Genomic DNA, 20,710 nt, shown 5'->3' with positions numbered 1-20,710 from the left:
TGTTTTTTTTTTCCCTCCAGAATATGGTATACACTTAGTAGGCTACAATTTTCTTAGAGATTTCTGTCATGTCTCACTTGTAATGTGATTTGTTCTATTTTAACCTTAAAACAGGGCATTCATAATATTATAATAAGGTTAAAAGGACTGTATGTCAATCTCATGATATGTTAACTTTTTCATGAAGTCATTTTGATAACAGCATTTTATTTTCTGAATAGAACCCTGATTTGTAGCCTAAATAACCAAGGCATCATTTGCAGGTATGAGATAATAATAATATGACCAGATCCCAGTATTGTTTGTTCAGGTGAACTCTGCAGTAACCTTGATTTTGAATAACTCGGTAAAACTGTCATTGTGAAATGTCAGGTCACAAAAAGTTCAAAAGAATCATGGAAGCAGTTAATTTTAAATAATACAACATAGTGACACTGTTTTCTAGGCATTGTGCTGCTCCTTTCTCAAACAGCTTTTCCCATCCATACCTCAGCTTGTTTCCTGGAGTCAACAGGTAAATATATAGAGCATTAATGCTTTGACGTACAGGAAGCGTACAAAGCGGGGCCAGCCAACCAGTTCTTGTTCTGCTTCAACCAAAGGTTCTTAAGCTCATTTAGATGACTATATTCTCGGACTTTATGGTTCTCTTTGAGAAACCCCCTGAAATAGTCTTAAATTATCATATCACACACAAGCCTGGAGCGATTTCCGTAGGATAAAATGTGATTGTATTATATGTCTGCTTGTACCTACAAAACAAATACTAAACGTCCCGGGAAATACATTTAAGAAATGCTGCGTTCGAGTTTCTCTGTTAACGTTTGTATGCTGCTTGTTCATTCCTTTTTGGAAGCCACGTGATAATAGAAGCCAAAGTCTTAAGAAAATATTAACCAGGTGGAAAGTTTAAAACTGATAGAATTTTACCTATTAACTTATCTTTTTTGTACAAGGTGAGAAACACCTATCATTGTTCGATGTGTGAGATGGAATACCTTATTACGTAGACTGAGAGCAGCTACCTTAGATCAAGGTAGAATCTGCTACACTTCATTTAAACAGGGCATTTATTCAGCCTTATAAAAATACTCAGGATTTCAATGTGTGGATTCTCTGAAAAAGCCACAGTGTTGTTTGATTGGCTGTTTTTCATTTATTCCAATCCAGTCTTCTCAGGTAAGCAGGTTACTTTAACCCCTTTTCAATTCCAGTTTTCCTGTTTGTTAAAATAGGGCGAATAGATTCCTCGCAGGTTTCAGTGAGGACTAAATGAGAAAATTATGTGAGCCAAGAAGCAAATGGCTGGTACATAATAGATACTCAACAAATATGTGTTCTCTTCCACCTTTCCTTAGCCTGTCTCTGTGGTCTTATGTGTGTCGTGTGTCCTAATGATACACTTAACAACTACAGATGTGTGTCTCTGCTTTGCACCTTTCTGACACCCCTCCACTACGACCAGAGTCCAAGACCAAGATCGCTCTCCTGTTTCCTTCGATATTATCTTTTCCTTTCTTGGGGTGTCTGTTGCTTTTTGCTCCTGTTTTTATTTACCTCTGACCTCTTTTTAAACCTTTCACCCGTTCAAATCTCTTTTGCCCAGAACTCTTTAGGTTCTTCTCCCTTCATTTCTCTTTTGTTCTTTCTTCTACTACCTTGTTGCCTACTTGGCACATCTGGGCTCTTTGTGCCCTGCAACTTGGCTTGAATGGTCAATGACGACATTCCACTCCATTGGTTGGCTTGATTTGCCCATAAAAAATATCAGCTGACAGGATTCCTCTCAATATATTATGTACTCCGTGGTCCCTGCAGAGCAATTGCTATTTCACTGAAAAACCACACACACACACTTTAACTTTTTATCTGAAAAATGCATAAATCATAAATCTGTACTTCAGTGAGTTATTACAAAATAAATACACTTGTGTAACTGTCTCTCATGTCAACAGAGACATCGCTAGTGCCCTCCAAGCCCAGTTGTTGTGCCCCCTCCTCCTTTCCTTCCCACAGGGGTTAATCACTCTCCTGACTGCTCACACTTTAGACTGGTTTTGCTTGTTTTGAGGCTTTGCGTGCGTTAAAGCATAGCATTCGTAATGCATTAGAAGTATGCATTCTTTTATGTCTGACTTCTCAGTCAGCATCCCGTTTGTGAAATTCATCCATGTTGTAGTATGTAATTTGCTTATTTTTATTGCAGCATAATATTCTATTGTATGACCACACATTCCATTGTATGTTGCAACTTTTAAACCTGTTCTGTTGATGAACGCTTGAGTTGTTTCCAGTTTTGACAGTTCAAATAATGATGTTGTGAGCATTCTTGTGAATGTGTGTGTGTGTGTGTGTGCACGTGCGTGCAGTTGTGTGCATGCACACATTTTTAAATCGAACTTCTGGCTTTATGTCAGACCAGATGCTTTAAGTTGCTAGGAGTCTGATCCAGACGTTGTAGACTTTTCTGTATTCTTTTATGTTCCAGTCTGTTCCTTTAAAAGACAGATATTTATTTATTTTTATATATTATGCTATTAGTACAGAATATTTTGAATTTTGGAATGTTAGAGGTTACATGGTGAAAAATTTGTAAATAAAATTTATATATATAAATGCATGTACTTATAGTAAATATTAATATATATTGTAAATACATTAAATACCATATGATATTCATATATAGAATAGAAATAATCATGCAGATATATGAACTTGTAAAATTCATTTTACTGACTATAGTAACATTATTATAGAATTATTACTATATAAAGTGTGCTTAATTTTTAATGAACCTTCCTTTATGTACTTCAGTTCACAAATGTTTTCAGTATGTAAATTTATATAGACATATATAGGACCCAAATCAAACCAACATAGTTGTGTGATTCACAGTTTCAAAAAACAAATTTAATAATTCTTATTTCTCACAACTTATGCATTTATTGCTCTATGACTGTGGATCCAGAACTATGATATTTGATTTTTGTTCAGCTTAAATAATGTCAAAATTAATACTTTGAGTCTCTGTATGTCTTGATTTGATTTGCTATTAATTACGTTGATGAGACAACTGTAGCAATATTCTAGTTTTGATTTTTGCAAGACTATCTAATGTCCAGAGGTTCAGGCCTTCCTCGAAAAGATAAACACTAAGCAAAGATTTCTAAGTGTGCTAACATCCATCTGTCCAATAAGAACTTTTGTGAGTGTCTACTCGGTAGTAGGCTTGTCTCAGTGGGGAGGACCATGTTAGTATCATTGAACTTTTAAAAAACTTGTATGTCCCTAGCCCCATTATGCTACTATGTTTCCCTCTAATAATCATTATCATAGTGTGTCACTGTTAAGGAGGAAGTGTGTTGTAGCCTCTGAGAATCGTTGATAACATATAAATATTTAAATATGTAAATTCATTTTTTATCAATTTTTATTAAGTAGTCACATACATGAATGGATATATATTACTACTTTGAATTGACATTAATAATATTAATAATGGTATTTTCTGGTCTGGAGGACTTCACAGTCTAGGGAGGTAGCCTAAAGCATAAACTCATAATTACATTGTGCGTGGCAAGCACTTAAAAAGGAGGTGTGCATACATCGCCACAGATGATAGTAGAAAAGACTCAACTTTTGCTCAGGGGAATTGTAAAGACTTTGTAGAAGTGAATCCATTTAGGGACTTGAATAATTTCATAACCATAGTGATGTGCCAGGTGTTAGGAGGAAAATTCAAATATTAGGATAACCCAGTAGTCCATGAGAATATTGGGAAGATTGTATATTTGCTTGACACAAATATAGAGCCAAGCAAGTACATCAAGTACATTTGATGGTAATCTTTGTAAAATGGTGTCTGGTAGGTTTTATTCTCTTGTAAGTTTCTTAAAGTGCTATCACTTTTATATCTATGAATGCATTGCTTAACTGTAGTTCATAAAAACATTAGGGAGTTTGTGAGAAATGCAGTGGTAAACCAATCTTGGCCCTAGACTCCTTCAGACCTAACTCTTCCATGTGCTAGGTCTGTGACCTCGGCAAGTTGATCTAACTTTTCTAAATCTTAGTTGCTTCATCTGTAAAAAGTGGATAATAATATTATCTTACTTAAAGAGTTGTTGTTAAAAATGAAAATCAAATGAGATAATACATTCTTGGCATAGTGTCTGGCTCACGGTAACAATAACATAGGAAATTTTTGATATTCACTAAAAATTTAGGTTATGATATACATTACCATTCACGATTGTGAACCTAGAAAATCTAGTTCTGAATTTTGACTTCTTTCAAAATTCAGTAAGATTTTGAAGGAATTATTTGTAAAACACCTGAATCTGGAATTATATAAATATATATTTTTTTCCTTTACTCTGTTGTGACAGGTGTCCACAACAAGATTGACGGAGAAAAGAAATTACTAATTGGGGTGCAGGTGGTGAAAGTCTTTTCCAAAGGTGTGTGTGGGTATGTCTGTGTGCGTGTGTTTCGATAGATTCTTAAGTTTGTATTGAACTTAAATGTGAAGATTGAGTAGATTAGCTATACAAAATATTTAATGAGTGAGCTAATTTCTGCCCTCACTGATTCTAGAGCCCCTCTTATATGCATCATACCGCCGTTCTTTCTTGCTTGGTGAATGGTAAAGGAGGTGCTGTGGCGTCCACGAGTAACCTGAATATGTGGTCATCCTCTCAGACTTGGCCCTTACCGTGACCTCACCACTATGTCTGACTCTGCATTTAAAATTAACTTCAAATAAATTCCCTGTTTCACATTTACTTTGGCATCTACCCAGCCTATTTCTATTTTTAAATTTATTTTTAATCTTTTGTTTTCATCTTTGGGGGTAGGCGGAAAGCAATAGCAATAAAACAAAATCCAAGAGCCCATGAAGCAAGAGCTGAGAAGGGTGAGGTAGGGAGGCCGCCCTCTCTCTATATATATCGTTGTTCTTCTGCATCACCCAGAAACACGAACTAGACTCTATTAAGCTATACTAGAAAGGATGAAGTCACAGACTCAGTACAGATGAATCTGGAAGCAGAGGCTGAGTTTGGGGGAATGGGATTTATTAATAACCAGAGAGGAGCGTGTAGGCTTGACGTATTCTCTCCAGTATCTCTTTTTTTTTTTTTTTTTGCGGGACGCGGGCCTCTCACTGTTGTGGCCTCCCCTGTTGTGGAGCACAGGCTCCGGTCGCGCAGGCTCAGCGGCCATGGCTCGCGGGCCTAGCCGCTCCGCGGCATGTGGGATCCTCCCGGACCGGGGCACGAACCCGCGTCCCCTGCATCGGCAGGCGGACTCTCAACCACTGTGCCACCAGGGAAGCCCCTCCAGTATCTTCAAGCAGTTGAGAACTACTGGTGCTGTAAGTTCCCTCCGTGCAGTCCTGGTTCAGTCTCTGACTGCTTTCCACACACCATAGTTCCTTAAACTCCCTGCCATATTTCTGTTCCTAAGTTTAATCAGATACATTTAAAGTTATTATAAAAGACTGAGACAAATTTATTATATAAGGTGGTAGTGCTTTAAATTGATTAACTATAGTGGACAGCATTAGAAAGAATAACTGAAAAAATAGGACTTTTTAATGCAATGATATCTGTGTAAACTGTTTAGCTCAGAGATAACACTGGGCTTATATCCATACATGCTTATGCATATATGATTTGGACATTGGAGATCATAGTGTGCATTGATGTTTATCTCCTGCCTTTTTTTCCCCTGATGTTCTAGCATGACTCACCCCCTGCCATTACACATTCTTTTAAAATACTGAATCTAAATCTTTCATGATAATAGATCCTGATCTTTTAGAGTTGATAACCATGCTGGAAAAAAACCAAAACAAAACCCTTCAAAATTGTCAACTTCATATCAAAGCATCCTAGTTTTCTTGCTAAATTAATGATAGAATACTTATTTTGTTTAAAAACATTACCTATGCTTTTATTTAATATTTTAAAATATTACATATGCATAAGGCAAGAAGAGCAGCATCTCCAACTGTGCTCAGCAGAACATTAGTTTTGTTGGTAAGTGGTAGAATGTGACTTAAAGCCAAATGAGATTGGGAAATTCCAATCCAAATTGAACAGACTCCCTACTGTATAACTCCCAGGACTTTTCAGAGCTGTAATCGCTAATGTACATTGTGGATCTATGAAGAAGGGGTATAAAGTATTAGACCGTTTCCATTAAACTTATTTTGACCAAGGAACCTCCTTACATTTCTCTTTTTGAGGCTAATATCATGGAAAGAACGTAGAGAAAATTCTTGAATTTCTTGTCATCTGTGCTTAACTAGTTACCATAGTAAAATTCCAGATAGAGCCTAGCTAAATTTGGGGTGAGCATAGGCAGGGTCCAGAAATAATGGTTTATTCAAAAAAGTTCCTACAGCTGAAGATTTCCAAGCCTGTTACCTACCCAAATTACGAAGGAATTCTGTGTGTACTTTATTTTTCCTTCATACGTAAAACTTTTCTCATCCTCGGAGTCAGGAAAAAGTGGTTTAACCTATTCCACTATCAGAAGTTGCTTTCCAGTTTAAAAATATTTCCCATTTAAAACAGGACCAGTTTCGTTTGAAAAATTTCAGTGTACTTAACAAAAGAGAAAAATGATTCCAACCTGTGTGTGTATAATTTGTCTTTTTGCTTTTATCAGAAGGGAAAATGAGGCTAAGTTGCTTACATTAGGCATTTAGCAATAACTAGGGGGGTGTCTAAACCAAATTTCATGTCATTAGTGTGTATTCATTACACAGTGAGAAAGATATCTTTGTACTGTTTGTTAACTTAAATGAACTTTTAAAAATACATACTACACACGGAGATCCGCTCGGTGCTTTGTGACCACCTAGAGGGGTGGGATAGGGAGGGTGGGAGGAGATATGGGAACATATGTATATATATATAACTGATTCACTTTATTATAAAGCAGAAACTAACACACCATTGTAAAGCAATTATACTCCAATAAAGATGTTAAAAAAAAAGAATCTAAAAAAAAAAAACTAAACTACACTAAATAAAGATCCCTGGCCTCTTGGAACTTATATATAGAGCAACACTCTGAACTTACTCTTAATTTCCTTTCATTGCCTGTATGCATTTGCTGATTCCTCGTGATATTTGTGCCTTACCTGGCAGGTACTCATTGGACTATTGGTCTCCGATGGATGAGACCTTTTAAGCTGCTTCCTTTGGTACCTTAGGGATGAGCAAGTGGTACCTTAGTGGTTTTCAAGTTACTTACCAGAGTTGCAAGCAAAAACTGTTGAATATGGTGGCACAAATGTATGTTCCCCATCACTTTGGCTATTTTATATACATATATATATATATATATATACACACACACACACACACACACACACACACACACATATACATGTATACATTATGTTATATATTATATATGACATTTGTTAAATATTATGATAGATATTATATTTAACACATAGATACACGTGTGTTTAAAAAATGTATGTGTGTGTATATAAAACCAGTATAAGCTCTCAATATCCTTCATGGCGATTGTTTTAATCTTGTGTCTAGTTTGGCACTCTTAAAAAAATGAGCAAAAACTTTGCCTAATACACTTAAACAGTGCTTTGAAGACAGTGAACATTCTTTTTGAATTGTCATGGAATGCATCTGTTAGATTCACCATATTGTACATGTATGTTAATTTACCAAATGGATTGGCAGTGATTGACACAGATTTCTTATGGGAGGACACAGACAGCTGTAAGCCAGTTACATAGCTGGATTGAGGTAATAATTGAGATTTTCTTTACAATTGAATAACAGATTGGAAAACAGACAAAGCACCATCGATATATTAAAATTAAATTACCTTTAATATACAAAGATTTTTTGGGGCAAATGCTGGGAAGAAAGTCAAAGGCATTCCTATGGAGCACAGCACTCATTATTTTTGTTATCAGTAGAAATCTAATTTACATACAAATAAAATGTCAATTCCCATCATAACCATCAAGATAAAGAATTGCATGTATACTTTTCCATGAGCTATTCCTTTTGAATTTAAGTGCTGTGTTTGGCTCTTTGCCCGTGGACCAGTTGAAATATTCTCAGTTTAACAAAGAAGAAAGGATAAAGTTGAACCTGGCCCCTGCACACTTGCAAAGTCAGATTGGCCTGTTTGAATCAACCGTTGTCATTGTAGATTATTTTAATTATTTTTTTTTCTTGGAGAGGAATACAAAAGGAAAAATGACTTATGTATGGGCAGTGAATGGTAACATTTCTTAATTTGCTTAGTGAAATTGTAATCTTATTCAAATCAGAGTCTTTAATACATTTGCCTCTCACCTGTTACGAAGGGAAAAATAATGCCCTTTCTCTTTGATTTTCCATGATGTACACTTGCTCTATTTTAGTTATCCCATTTAGTGAAGTAGGCAGATGCTTCATTTTTTCAGATACATCCTACAGTTTCATTTAGACTTCTAGTATAAAGTCCTTAAAGGCAACCCCCCAAAATTTTTTTGGTAATTTTTTTATAAGAGTAAGTACTTAATGAAATTCTTTCTCTAAGATGTATATGGATACATGGATACTCATTTTGGCAAGTATGACATTATTACTTATTTACCAGACTATCTCCTTTTACCTAGACTAGTACATTTGAAATGAGATATTTAAAATACAGAGAGCATAGCATGATGAAATAAAAGCCTAATAAAATGTGTTTGGGCCAGGATCAAAATTCTTTGAAATCGGATATCTAAATAGTGTGCATTTTATCTCAGAAAGGCTTGGGTTAGTTCTAGTGTCCAGATGACTGTTAATGGGCTTTGTGCTCTGAAGCATATGTTAATAGAAGTGATCATTATGGATTAATTTGATGTGAATTAATAAGAGATTTATTTGATGGGAGTTGTTTGAAGGTGATGACATTTAAATCTCAACAGGATTTAAGATGTCCAGAAATACCTTTAAAGATTCAGGAATAATCAATTCAGAGAGAGCAAATTAAATAGACATGGATAGCAAAGAACAGGATCTGACACTGGATTTATGAAGTTTGAAGCAGTTTACAGAAAAAGCGATCTACCATTGAAGTATTGCCCTGGAATCTGAAGAAACAGAAAACATTTAAACTCCTTCAACAATTCTTGGGTTTGTGAATTGGATAAACAGTGTTCTCTTGCATTTTATAGTTCACTTAAGCAATCTGATTTTGATCTGTATATATGGAGTAGACAGGATTCAAGTTTTTTTTTTTTCCCTAAACCAATGAGCAAACACATATGTTCTTTAAAAACTGAACTTTATATGTTGTTCATATGGAAGCTATCTAGTTTGCCATGAGCCCAAGATTCGACCTTCCTTTTATTTTGCTATCACTTGCTTAATTCTTTAAATTCTTTGTGGGGGACTTTTGATCAAAAGAAACAATTTGCTTTTCTTTTTTCTTTCTTTTTAATTTTTTAAATAAAAGCTACATGAAATGTGTAATTAATAACTCAGTACTCTTGGGCTGTTGATACAGACAAGCCTGGAAGAAACATATATTAAGGAGAAGACTATGATATCTTTTCTTTTTGTGTAAAGCTTTGATTTTAAACCCTTGAAAGATTTATTATCTGGAAAAACAATAAGAAAATGTCATCTGGTATTATATATTATGATGATAAGAGCTGCTACTTATAATAAAAATCATACTCAGCAGAATTAGAGATTGAGATCAGATTACACAGTCTTGCTTCCCTATCTTTTTAGTCTTGTTCAGGTTTTATGTATATATATAAAGATGTGTGTGTTTATATATACGTGTGTGTGTGTGTGTGTGTGTATATCGATATACACACACACACACATATATATGTATATGTACATACATAGAGAAAGTATCAGTTGAAAGTGCACCTAGTTGAAATTATTGCTTGGAAAAGTACTCAAAAGTTTCAGCTTTTTTTAGAAAGAGAAGTTCCTTATAATTTTTTCTTTACTTTTGAAAAATATCCTTCCTCTCTTAAAATGATGACAAATAATAAAATGAAGTCCTCTTGCTGGATGTGTTCAGACATAGCTGTTGTTGGATATACATGTGTTGAATGGATGAATGCAAGTTGGAGAAAATGGAAAACAGTGAATGGTAGGAGTCAGTGGTATTTATGCTACCCTTAGTTGTTGATGGCTTAATATTTTGTAATGTTTCAAGAAAATTGGGTAAAGCTTTTCTAAGGTAAAACTAAAGTGCTTAAGCTATTAACCAGAACCATCATGGAGTCTTAGAGGCAGAGTGCAGGTTAGAAATAATTTATTGTAATTCCCTCATTATACGGATAAGAGAGGCTCTGAGAAGGGATAAGGGCTTGCCCTTGATTACATCAGCTGGTGATCTGAATCAGGTTCAGAAACTGGATGTGTGATTTGTGCACCCTTCTACCTTCTTAGGTTTTGATTCTTTACTGTGTTTCCGGTCAAGATGCCACAAAGAACATAAGAGTTTATATCTCTTACCTTCAAGGAGTTTCTCATCTAATGGAAGTAAATTCTTAACTTCATTTGCATTGGACGGTTGTGTGATCTCAGCTCTCTTTAAATTACTATGATAGTTGATTCCTTTGGTGGAATAATTCATTTGATTATCTATGGCAAGGTTATTTGAGCAAGGTATTTCATAAATGTATGTGTGTATATATTTTTCTACATACATATTTATATACATACTTATTTATATATTCATATAGATGAAATAAAACTAAATAATAGTTTAAAATATCTGGGTAATAATAGAAAACTTAGATTCCTTTTGCTGTGAAGGTGCCATTTTGGGAACATAAGTCACAGTCGTTTATAGAAAAATTTTTTAATAGTATATTTAAGCATTTTAATCAATGAGATGAAGTACTTACCAGAATTATATTTTAAGCTCTAATGCTGATTGTTTCCACTGCATAAACCTGTCTTAGTGATACTGTAACACAGAAATAGTGCAGTACGCTATTGCTTTTTTCTAATAAATTCTTCTACCAAAAATGCAAAGAAAACTTATAGATTTAAGTTTTAGTTTAGGAGGAGATAAGAATGGAAATTGAGATTTTTGCAAATGGAATGTCTTATATCTCAGTAATAAAAATTAATACAGTTAGAGCATTTTTAGGAAGCTACATACGTTTTGAACCTGCTTAACAATCTTGGCACGTAATATGCATTCATGTGTTTGTACAGGTGGAAAATGATGTAAATGTGGGAATGCTCACTGTTACCCTCTGGTCCCCTAGCCAGCCCCCAGGTCGGTTTTTATCTCATAATTAAATAGAGGACTGAAGTTGGCACTTTTGAGCCTTGTAGTACTCTTTTAGGTTCTTCAGCTCCTCCTTGCCCAATTCACTTTTCGTTCATTTTTTGCCCCGTTGTCTAAATGGTTGTCTATAGTGGACCTTCTGTAACTGGCATTTTGAACTTTTGTGGTACTCAGTGTGAGGGATATTGCTGTACAATAGAATGAAGAAGTTTAAAACAGAGTTGGCAAAACTCATGAGTAAGGTTCATTGATGTGATTATATATATTTATATATATATATACACACACACATACACACACACGTGTATATATGTAGTACATCTGTTCAATTATATTATGACCATTAATGCAGTATCTGCCTCAATAATTTCATTCAGATTAAAAAAAAGAGATGATATAAGGATGGTTGAATGCTGGTTCAGTCATAGCTTTACAATCTTATTTATCAAGAGTGAAAATATGACTTAAAAATAGCTAAAAAGATAATACATGTTATAATATGTAATGTTTCTGTAACTCTTGGTAAGGCAAGAGTTAGATCTGATGCAAAATTCTCGATGGCATTGAAATAGCTCTTTTCTCAGCCTCATGGTATGTACACTGGTACTGTGAGTCTGGAGGAGACTAGTTATGGGTACCACTCCGTGTCTTTAGCTGTGACCGTGCAGTTAGGTAAGTGCACTTTGTATCTTTTCCAGAAGCAGGCCCCCTCCATGATTACTAATTAAGATGTTTTATCCCCACCCCAGAGTAGGTAAGTATTGTGTACCTCCAGGTTCAGGGGGAGTTCGAGGTTAACTAATTTTGTCAGCAGCACAGTCTGCTGTGAAAATGACTTCTATAATCTTTTATATCATGTTTCTCCTTCTCCTGTTGCTTTATTAAAACCCAGGGGAGGGAGAAAATCTTGCCCAAGATTTACTCATGCTTTTATCAGGTATCTTTCAAGCAGCTTGCGGTGCTGGCATGTTCATGTGTTTTAGGTGTGATCCATTAAAATATGTTTACATCATTTAGGAAGGAAAATATGTTTTGTTTTGTTTTGCAGATGTACAGATCAGCTCTCAAAATGTCTTCTGTGTCTTCTGAGCGTCTTCTAAGACAATTGCATTAACCCTCCTGCTAGTTGACTAATAGAATTAATAATTGTAAAAAAAGCACTCTAAAGCCACATGCCTTATGAAGTCAATGCTGGGTATGATTTTACAAGTATGTGATCTATTTTTTCAAGTGAAATTGTTAACTGGAAAAGTTTTTGGCACACAGTACAATGTCATGCAATCTGTTATTTGTCTTAGAGATAATAACTTGAGGGTGGGTCTGGTCTTACGGTATCTAACTTATGAGTTGCTAGGGGAGTTTCTTCCACTTAGAAGTATTGCGAATGTGCTTATATTTACATAATATGTCATTCTGAAAAATTATAGCGATGTAATTCCAGTAAAAAATTATTTTTTCTCTAACTACTTCAAAGTGTAGTCAACTAAATTAACCATGATTTTTTTAAAAGCAGCTAAAAAGAACATGCCCCTTCCCCCCAGAACAAAAAAAAAATAAAACCCAAATGACCTCTCTGATACTTCTTTGAAGTTTTAGCAGTTTAACATTCTTTGCAATGTATATTATTAAGGGCCCTATTCAGTGAGTCATATGGGTTGTAAAGGTCTGTTCTTGGGTGAAAGAATGAACTGAAATTTGAAAGGATGATCATTTAATCAAATTATATTTTCTCTCAGTCACCATAGATGTTGGTTAGTAGTTTTTAAACTATGACCCATTACTGTTCTTCATGATGATAATAAATCAGCAAGATCCAACTTTTTTGTTCTGGAAAATACATTAATTTTTTTCAATTATTGACATATTTATATCTGTTCATTTCTAAGTATTTTATCTTAGTTCCCTTGCTGTGTAAGATGTCGCTGTTTTTCTCATCTCCTTGACCTTAATATATGGGCATAAACCATTTTCTTTTCATTTGAATGGAAGGATAATCTTAATGAATTGGATTATTTCATCCTTTTTTCTTCATGAATCCTGCCTTTCATATAGATTTTTAGCTTTTCTGTGTAGCCTTATTTATTTCATCTTGGTGCATCACTGTTAGATTTTATTTATGTGATGGAGGAAATGTTAAAATCCAGTGGAAAAACAAACAAACAGGAAATTCTGGAGGGAAATGCATGAAATGCGGTACCAAATCATCACATTTTTGTATGCAGGAATGACTGATACTCTATAAACTAGTATTTCCTTTTCTATAGTCCAAGTTAAAACAGTACATTTTTGACTCAAACTCTTATATTTTAGACTGTAACTTATTTCTTTTAAGCTTCCCTTTTATTCTTTCCCTTTTAGTTTTCCCTTTGTAGACCACCAGTAAAATTGCCCTCCAGTCTTCCATGTGTTGGTACAAGTTCCCAAGTTCTGGCTGTTCTGACAGAGGAATGGAGGTCTAAAATGTCAACAGCAACAGATAAGACATCAAAATGCAAACATTAGAAGATAAATTAGTTAGCCAGTGTTCCATTTTTTTCTAACGATGCTTACCTGACTTAGTTAATTTTAGGAGCTAATGGTAATGACACCAAGGTGAAGACCATACTGCCTCCCTTGCCCCCACGCCAGGCAGGTTTACACGCCTCGTGACTATCACCTTCACTGGAAACTCCAAATGGTTTTTCTTTTGGTTGTTGTTCTTGTTCCAAGTGGGAGATTCTATGGATATTTTGATGACTAACATTCTTGGTGTATAAGAAGAGCAGTATACTCTCTTAAGTACAGTTATGCTATTTTTGACATTATTCAAGAAAGTGAATTATTACCTTGTAACTGATTCCTTATCCTGTATCTAGCACATTATCTTGGTTCAGTGATTCATATTACACAAATTTTGCTTGACCAGCTTTTCAGAAGCGAAAGTTTACCCATATATCCAAAGCCAGTGTGGTTCCTCAGCACTTGTGGGAAATTATAGATGAGAATGACTAAAACATGCTATTAATTTAGATTTTCTAAGGACATTTTGGATAATCATGGTGTAACTAACTCTGTTAAATTCGCCCTTGTGGTAGCGTCAGCTAGTAAATAAGGTGGATTTTTCCAAGAGACAGTTGGGGTGACGACGTACATAGCCCTGGCAGTTTTTCGACTGGAGGATTAAGGAGCACAGGCCATGAAAGTCAGTTCTCCACAAGCCTTTGTTACTGCATTCTTTTATTGACACTGTACAATTTGTTTCTTATCTCCTTATACCCTTAGAGTTCTGATTCATTAGACTCCCCACAGTGTTCTTATGTGGACCCTACCTTGAAAGGCACAGTTGAGCTAGCATGTGAAGGTGAACCATAGGAAACTGCTAACAGTTTGCCGTGTTGAGCTACGAAATGGCAATGTCACGTGGTTCAATTGAATACTTTACTTTAGTCAATTTCCAGTGCACTCCTGATGTTGGGATTGGTACTGTTTCCACCACGCTGTGCCTAGAAACCCTGGCCTTAGGTGGGTTCTCATCATGCCAGATGAGAGTCCTAGTAAAACCCAACCTGGCCACTATGATGTGTACCAGGTCCCCCTTCTTTCAGGCAAGTCCCCCAAAGGGGGCTTAAAGTAATTTATAGGTACGGCAGAGATAAAACATTTGTTATTCTCCATTTCTGAAAGTAAAGGGGCAGTTTTCACTTTGTTTATAACATGCTCCTTCTGTCTTTTGACTACGAGGATATTTTGGTTGAAACTATATTGATACCTTGGTTGCACACTGTGTAACAATATCGAGTTTCACTTTATAGTTGTTTGTATACACATATACGTATCACAAATAAACATGTAATATACATTCTATAAACATAAACAGGTGTATATATTCTATAAACATAACGTGTACATATTACACATAGTATATAACACAGATAAATATAGAGGCATTTATCTATCAACTCTTAAGAAAGAAGCTGAGCAAAAAATATAATTGGCAGCCAAGGTTAAGTAATAGGAATGATAGAGCTAGTAATAATAATACCTTGGTATTCATAAAACCATTTAAAAATAACAAATGAGCCACCCTTTGTGACAAAAATAATTCTAAATGTAAATCGTTGGCATCAGTCTCAATTTTTTGCTCTTTTTAAAAAAAATAGCATATTTTTTTTTCCTAGAGAACATTTTTTATTATGTGCCTTAAAAAAAGCCTTGAATAGAGTAAGTAAAATGTTCTAGATTAGACTACATGCCTGCAAATTTCAACTAACCCTGTATCTTCCTTTTCCTTGTTATTTTTACAGATATGGTCCGGAAAAAGAACCCCCCTCTGAGAAACATTGCTAGTGAAGGCGAGGGCCAGACCCTGGAGCCTGTCGGTACAGAAAGCAAGGGATCTGGAAAGAACAAAGAATTTTCTGTAGATCAGATGTCAGAAAATACGGATCAGAGTGATGCTGCAGAACTAAATAATAAGGAGGAACATAGCTTGCATGTCCAAGATCCGTCTTCTAGCGGTAAGAAGGACTTAAAAAGCGCAATCCTGAGTGAGAAGGCTGGCTTCAATTATGAAAGCCCCAGTAAGGGAGGAAACCTTCCCTCCTATCCACATGATGAGGTGACAGAGAGAAATATGTTGGCTTTCTCATCTCCAGCTGCTGGGGGAGTCTGTGAGCCCTTGAAGTCTCCTCAAAGAGCAGAGGCAGATGACCCTCAAGATATGGCCTGCATCCCATCAGGGGACTCCTTGGAGACAAAGGAAGATCAGAAGATGTCACCGAAGGCTACGGAGGAAACAGGGCAAGCGCAGAGTGGTCAAGCCAATTGTCAAGGCTCAAGCCCAGTTTCAGTGGCCTCAAAAAACCCACAAGTGCCTTCAGATGGGGGTGTGAGACTGAATAAATCGAAAACCGACTTACTGGTAAATGACAACCCAGACCCGGCACCTCTGTCTCCAGAGCTTCAGGACTTTAAATGCAATATCTGTGGATATGGTTACTATGGCAACGACCCCACAGATCTGATTAAGCACTTCCGAAAGTATCACTTAGGGCTGCATAACCGCACCAGGCAGGATGCTGAGCTGGACAGCAAAATCTTGGCCCTTCATAACATGGTGCAGTTCAGCCATTCCAAAGACTTCCAGAAAGTCAACCGTTCCGTGCTTTCTGGTGTGCTGCAGGATATCAATTCCTCAAGGCCTGTTTTACTAAATGGGACCTATGATGTACAGGTTTGTGCTTCGTATTGTGATCTCTTTGTACAGAAAAAGTTGTTAGTAACGAAATGTGAATTTTTACATGTTTGTTAAAATCAAGCTCCCAGTACCAAAGGGGTAGCCTGCTCAATGGAGCAGAAGAGACAGACGCACTCTGTAGCTGTTTCATCCAAATGTGTATTCAGAGTTATCTTTAGCCTCTCATCATGGAAAATAATCCCAACATTTCTATTAGGCTGGGAAAAGTTTTTTCATGGAATTAGCTTGGCTTCATATTTCTGGACATATTTCATGGTAATTTGATGTTTTCAGAGTCTTCCAAAAATGGCACTAATCTTTATGGTTCTACATGATAGTAATTCATGCTTTGTTCTGGTTTTAGATTATAAATCTTTTGCTATAGCCTTTACTTCAGGGAGGGTCTTTCCTGTGTTTTGGATGAGGATTTAATTTTACACTCTGCCAAACTGGACCAGAGTTGGGTCACACTGATGGTTGCAGAGATGTACTACTGAAAAGGCAACATAATTGCAAATGAAACTTTGGAAATAAAATTTTACATTGATTTAAAAAGAAGTCAATGTGAGTGTAAGTACTAGGGACACCAGAATGACCTTGGTGTGGACCAATAAAGCATTCCTTCCTGCGTTTAAAGAAAATCATAATTTATGAAAGCATTTAGTAGTAATTTAGATTTCCACTTTTATTAAAACTGGCATACCTTTTTGATCTACCCCTTCTGTGTTAGCTTAAGGCATATGTGAGATTAAAAAAAAAAAAAAAACCCTACCATTTCAAATAGGATGAAACGCAGAATGGACTCTTAAGTAATGTATTCATTTCATTTTAGCAATTTTAGTATAGTTGAAATGGACAATCAGCTTGAGAAAGTGTATTAGTTTCTGTTACAGTCTGTAGATTTTTATTGTATTATTAGGCCAGGGATTTCAAAACATATTAGGTTTAATATTAACCTTCTTTAGGAATGATTAGAAGAAGTACCTGAGAACTAATGAAATCTCATCACACTTATTTGACCTCCTGAATCCCTGAAAATATCAATCATTTTTATCAACTCAGTAGCTACAGCACATTTGTTCTAGACCTCTCTTTTGACCTAGTGCCAATTAAGAAAGACAGGCGAAGGGGTTATAAATAACAAGTAGTGAATATATTTTGCAATACTTGTAAGAAGGATCAGAAGAGAAATTTCCAAGTCCTTTAAAAACGTCAGAATGGCAGTCTTTTCACTTTAAGGGAGATAAAGAAGAACTCTTAAAAAGCCAGTTTCATCTTTGTAAAGCTCTCAAAATTCCATCTTACTTTGTGAATTTCCACAAATAGAATGATTTCTGTGGCGCAGCAAATTAAGCCAACATAGTTATTATGCATGAAAGCTACATGCTTTGAACTGCTGTCTTATTAAAGATCATTTCACTGGCTTGTGTCAGGTACACTGTGCTGTCAAACTATGATTGGAAAGCAAATACGTGTTTTAGATAAAAGGGTTAGAAGTGAATAATGTCAGTATGTGAAATGGTGTTTTATAATTAGCGAGGAATATGATGTTAATACCTGGATTTCCGGCCGGGGTTTCAGTTTGTTCACTCTGGGGACAACTTCTGAGGGAAGCTGATCTGGGCTGTCAGGAAGGCTCTAAAACGAAGATTACTAAGGGCCTGTAGTTCGGAAGAATTCAGATTTTTAAACACACTTCCATTTCCCCCAAACAGTTATTTGTTAGGTTCCTAGTTATTTATAGTAAAGTTTATGTTTGGGTAGAACGAGCTGGACACTTTTCCTGGGCAGTGATTTTAGAAATAAAACAGATGTGGGAGCTATCTGAGTTTGAACTAATAGAACTAGAAATAAAACAGCTGATCCTAGACTCTGCTGTCTCCTAAATCCTCGCAGCAGTGCCCAGTAAAGAAGACAGAAATGGTAGGAAATCGCACGGAGGGAGATAATCTTGTTAAAATCAATTTTTTTTTCCAAAGAGAAATAATATGGCTAAAAATAGAAAACAGGGATCTATGGAAAAAGTGACTGATTCTTTCGAAGAAACAATTGGAGAGAGAAAAGAAGCCTAAAGAGAGTTAACTTTCTTCGGTTTGGGAAAAGCACACTAAATGTACTTTAGGCCAAATGTTAATCTTGAATACTTTACACACACACCAGATGTTGATGCAGAAACATGTCTGAAGATAAATAACTTATTAATATTTTTATGCAGAAATAAATATCAGGCAGCTTTGCTATATGCGTAAATTGAATAAAAGCGCATATGAAATCCCCCTTTTTCACCCGCATATGTTTGTGTTGCTGAAATGCCGTTTGAGAGGTTCTTTCCTGCATGTGAGCTGTGTGGAGACTAAAAGCTGTGGGAAGTAAAATGCTGACTTCAGAATTTCTTTAATGCAGTTTTGTCAGAAATTGATAGCAAGTTAATGGCTTGTGTGTATTCTGATAAAGATGTTGGTAAATACGAGGATTAAAGACAAATAATCATTCCATTCCAGGAATTATTGATATCAATCTGTAATTTAAGCTAGTTGAAGTAATAGATGAGCGATTCATTAATCTTTTTCAATTAAACTTTTTTTTTTTTTTTAACATTCAGGACAGTTGGTGGTTAATGATAGATTTATGACATTTTAGGCCAAGAAAAAAGGAACAGAAGCCAGAAGTAGAGGACTTAAGAACTCTGTGGCTTTGATCTATATTTTGGTTTGGCATGGATGGTTTTAAATAATTCAAACTGACTTGAGTGCAAACATGAGATATACGGTTGGGGAAAAAGAAATAATTTAAACAAATTTTAAGATTTCTAGTTCCAAGTTCAGATTATGTGACCTATATTGAAGTTAATAATTGAAGTTTTGACATGCTTTTACTGATGGTATCCACTTCTGTGTAAGTTTTATTACACATCATGAAGTCAAAGAATTACAAATTTGTAAAAATAGTGTCAAACAACGTTTCTTTGTACTTCATAATCGACAAAGCCCTGGCCAGATAATGGAGGTCATTTTAAAGGGCCATCATAAAATCTGGACAGTCATTTCTGAGTCTGTTGAATTCAGATCCCTCACACACCATGAGGTAGCATACCCAGCCCTGGAATCAGAAGAGATACAGACCTTTACCAAGAAAAAATAAGGAAAAATGTAATGGCTAGCTTAGGACTCATTGACTTGGCCCGGATGTTAGTTTCTCAATTTTTAAATTTCCCCTGCGTGTTTTATCAATTATTGTGCTTAAAGTTTTAAAAAGAATGGCTGTGGCATGGTGGCTAAGCCCTTCATGCAATTTTTACTACCTGTATTCAGCCCTTGAGGCTCACGTATAGACTGATAATAGGACAAGAGATTGAGTTCTTCAGAAATTAATTACAGCCTCTTTCTTTCTAATCTGCTTTATTATGCTTATATTTAAACCATCGCTGAATGGAGGCCTGCATTGTTAAACACGGACTTTGCTGTTTCATTAGGGCTTAATGTGTGGTGCATTAGGGTGTTTGCATCATCTTTATGGGGGAGCTCTTAGCCCTCAGATCAAGTTATAAAAGTCGAAGTCTTGTCAAGTTGTGCTTCCCACGGGAAAGTGTTTAAGCTAGCCCAAGTTTATAAATGCTCACAATGTATATGGTGCCTTTTCATATTAGGAAACCTTTCCTGTTATTCTGCATTATTCAGGCCTCTAAGAAGGGAGCTACAGGATGCCAGCTATTAAATTCATTTTGGCCCTGAATGAAATTTTAAGGTTAGCAGAAGAATCTCAGTGATTGTCTTGTGTTTGAGTTAGGAGCACTGCGTTTCTGTTTTATAAATATTTTTTATCAGAGTTGCACAATATGTCATGTTAGAAGCAGGAAGAACAGATTTTTTGAGCTAGGAAGTCATCTTTTGTGTTTGTATTTTCAATATATTTAAGTCCATGAGCTTTATAGATTCTTTACATGTGCCCGTACATTCATTTGAACAGGGGGTTACAGTTTGGTCTGGGAAAAGAGAAAAATCCAGAGAACATTCATCTCATTTTGGTCTATTTTGGATTTTCTTGAATTTTAACCTCCAAATATTTATTTTTTGCCTTGCCGTTTCCTTTGATCCTGGAGCAGGAGGGAAGCTGTAGATCTTAGCAGGTTATGTTGCTTTGTTCTTCTGAGTTGAGGACAATTGCTCTTTAGAAACGCTGGTGAATGAGACTTGAATCACTTCA

General features: G+C 35.7%; 1 protein-coding gene across 4 annotated transcripts in view; it reads left to right on the top strand.

The window, feature by feature from the left end:
* Positions 1-20,710, top strand: part of TRPS1 (transcriptional repressor GATA binding 1) — a 255,589-nt gene that overhangs the window by 31,699 nt on the left and 203,180 nt on the right. The window contains exons 2-3 of one of the 4 annotated variants that reach the window (XM_032610035.1): positions 12,341-12,487; positions 15,576-16,504. In XM_032610035.1, coding sequence (XP_032465926.1) covers positions 12,472-12,487; positions 15,576-16,504 — 945 coding nt within the window. In that variant the 5' untranslated portion in view covers positions 12,341-12,471. Of the gene's footprint in view, positions 1-11,908; positions 11,965-12,340; positions 12,502-15,575; positions 16,505-20,710 lie in introns of those variants that run through there. The other 3 variants (XM_032610034.1, XM_032610038.1, XM_032610036.1) reach the window with 3 other exon arrangements.

This window comes from Phocoena sinus, chromosome 17 (assembly GCF_008692025.1).
Source record: "Phocoena sinus isolate mPhoSin1 chromosome 17, mPhoSin1.pri, whole genome shotgun sequence".
NCBI classification, from domain to species: domain Eukaryota; kingdom Metazoa; phylum Chordata; class Mammalia; order Artiodactyla; family Phocoenidae; genus Phocoena; species Phocoena sinus.
This window is presented reverse-complemented; position numbering and strand designations above follow the sequence as displayed.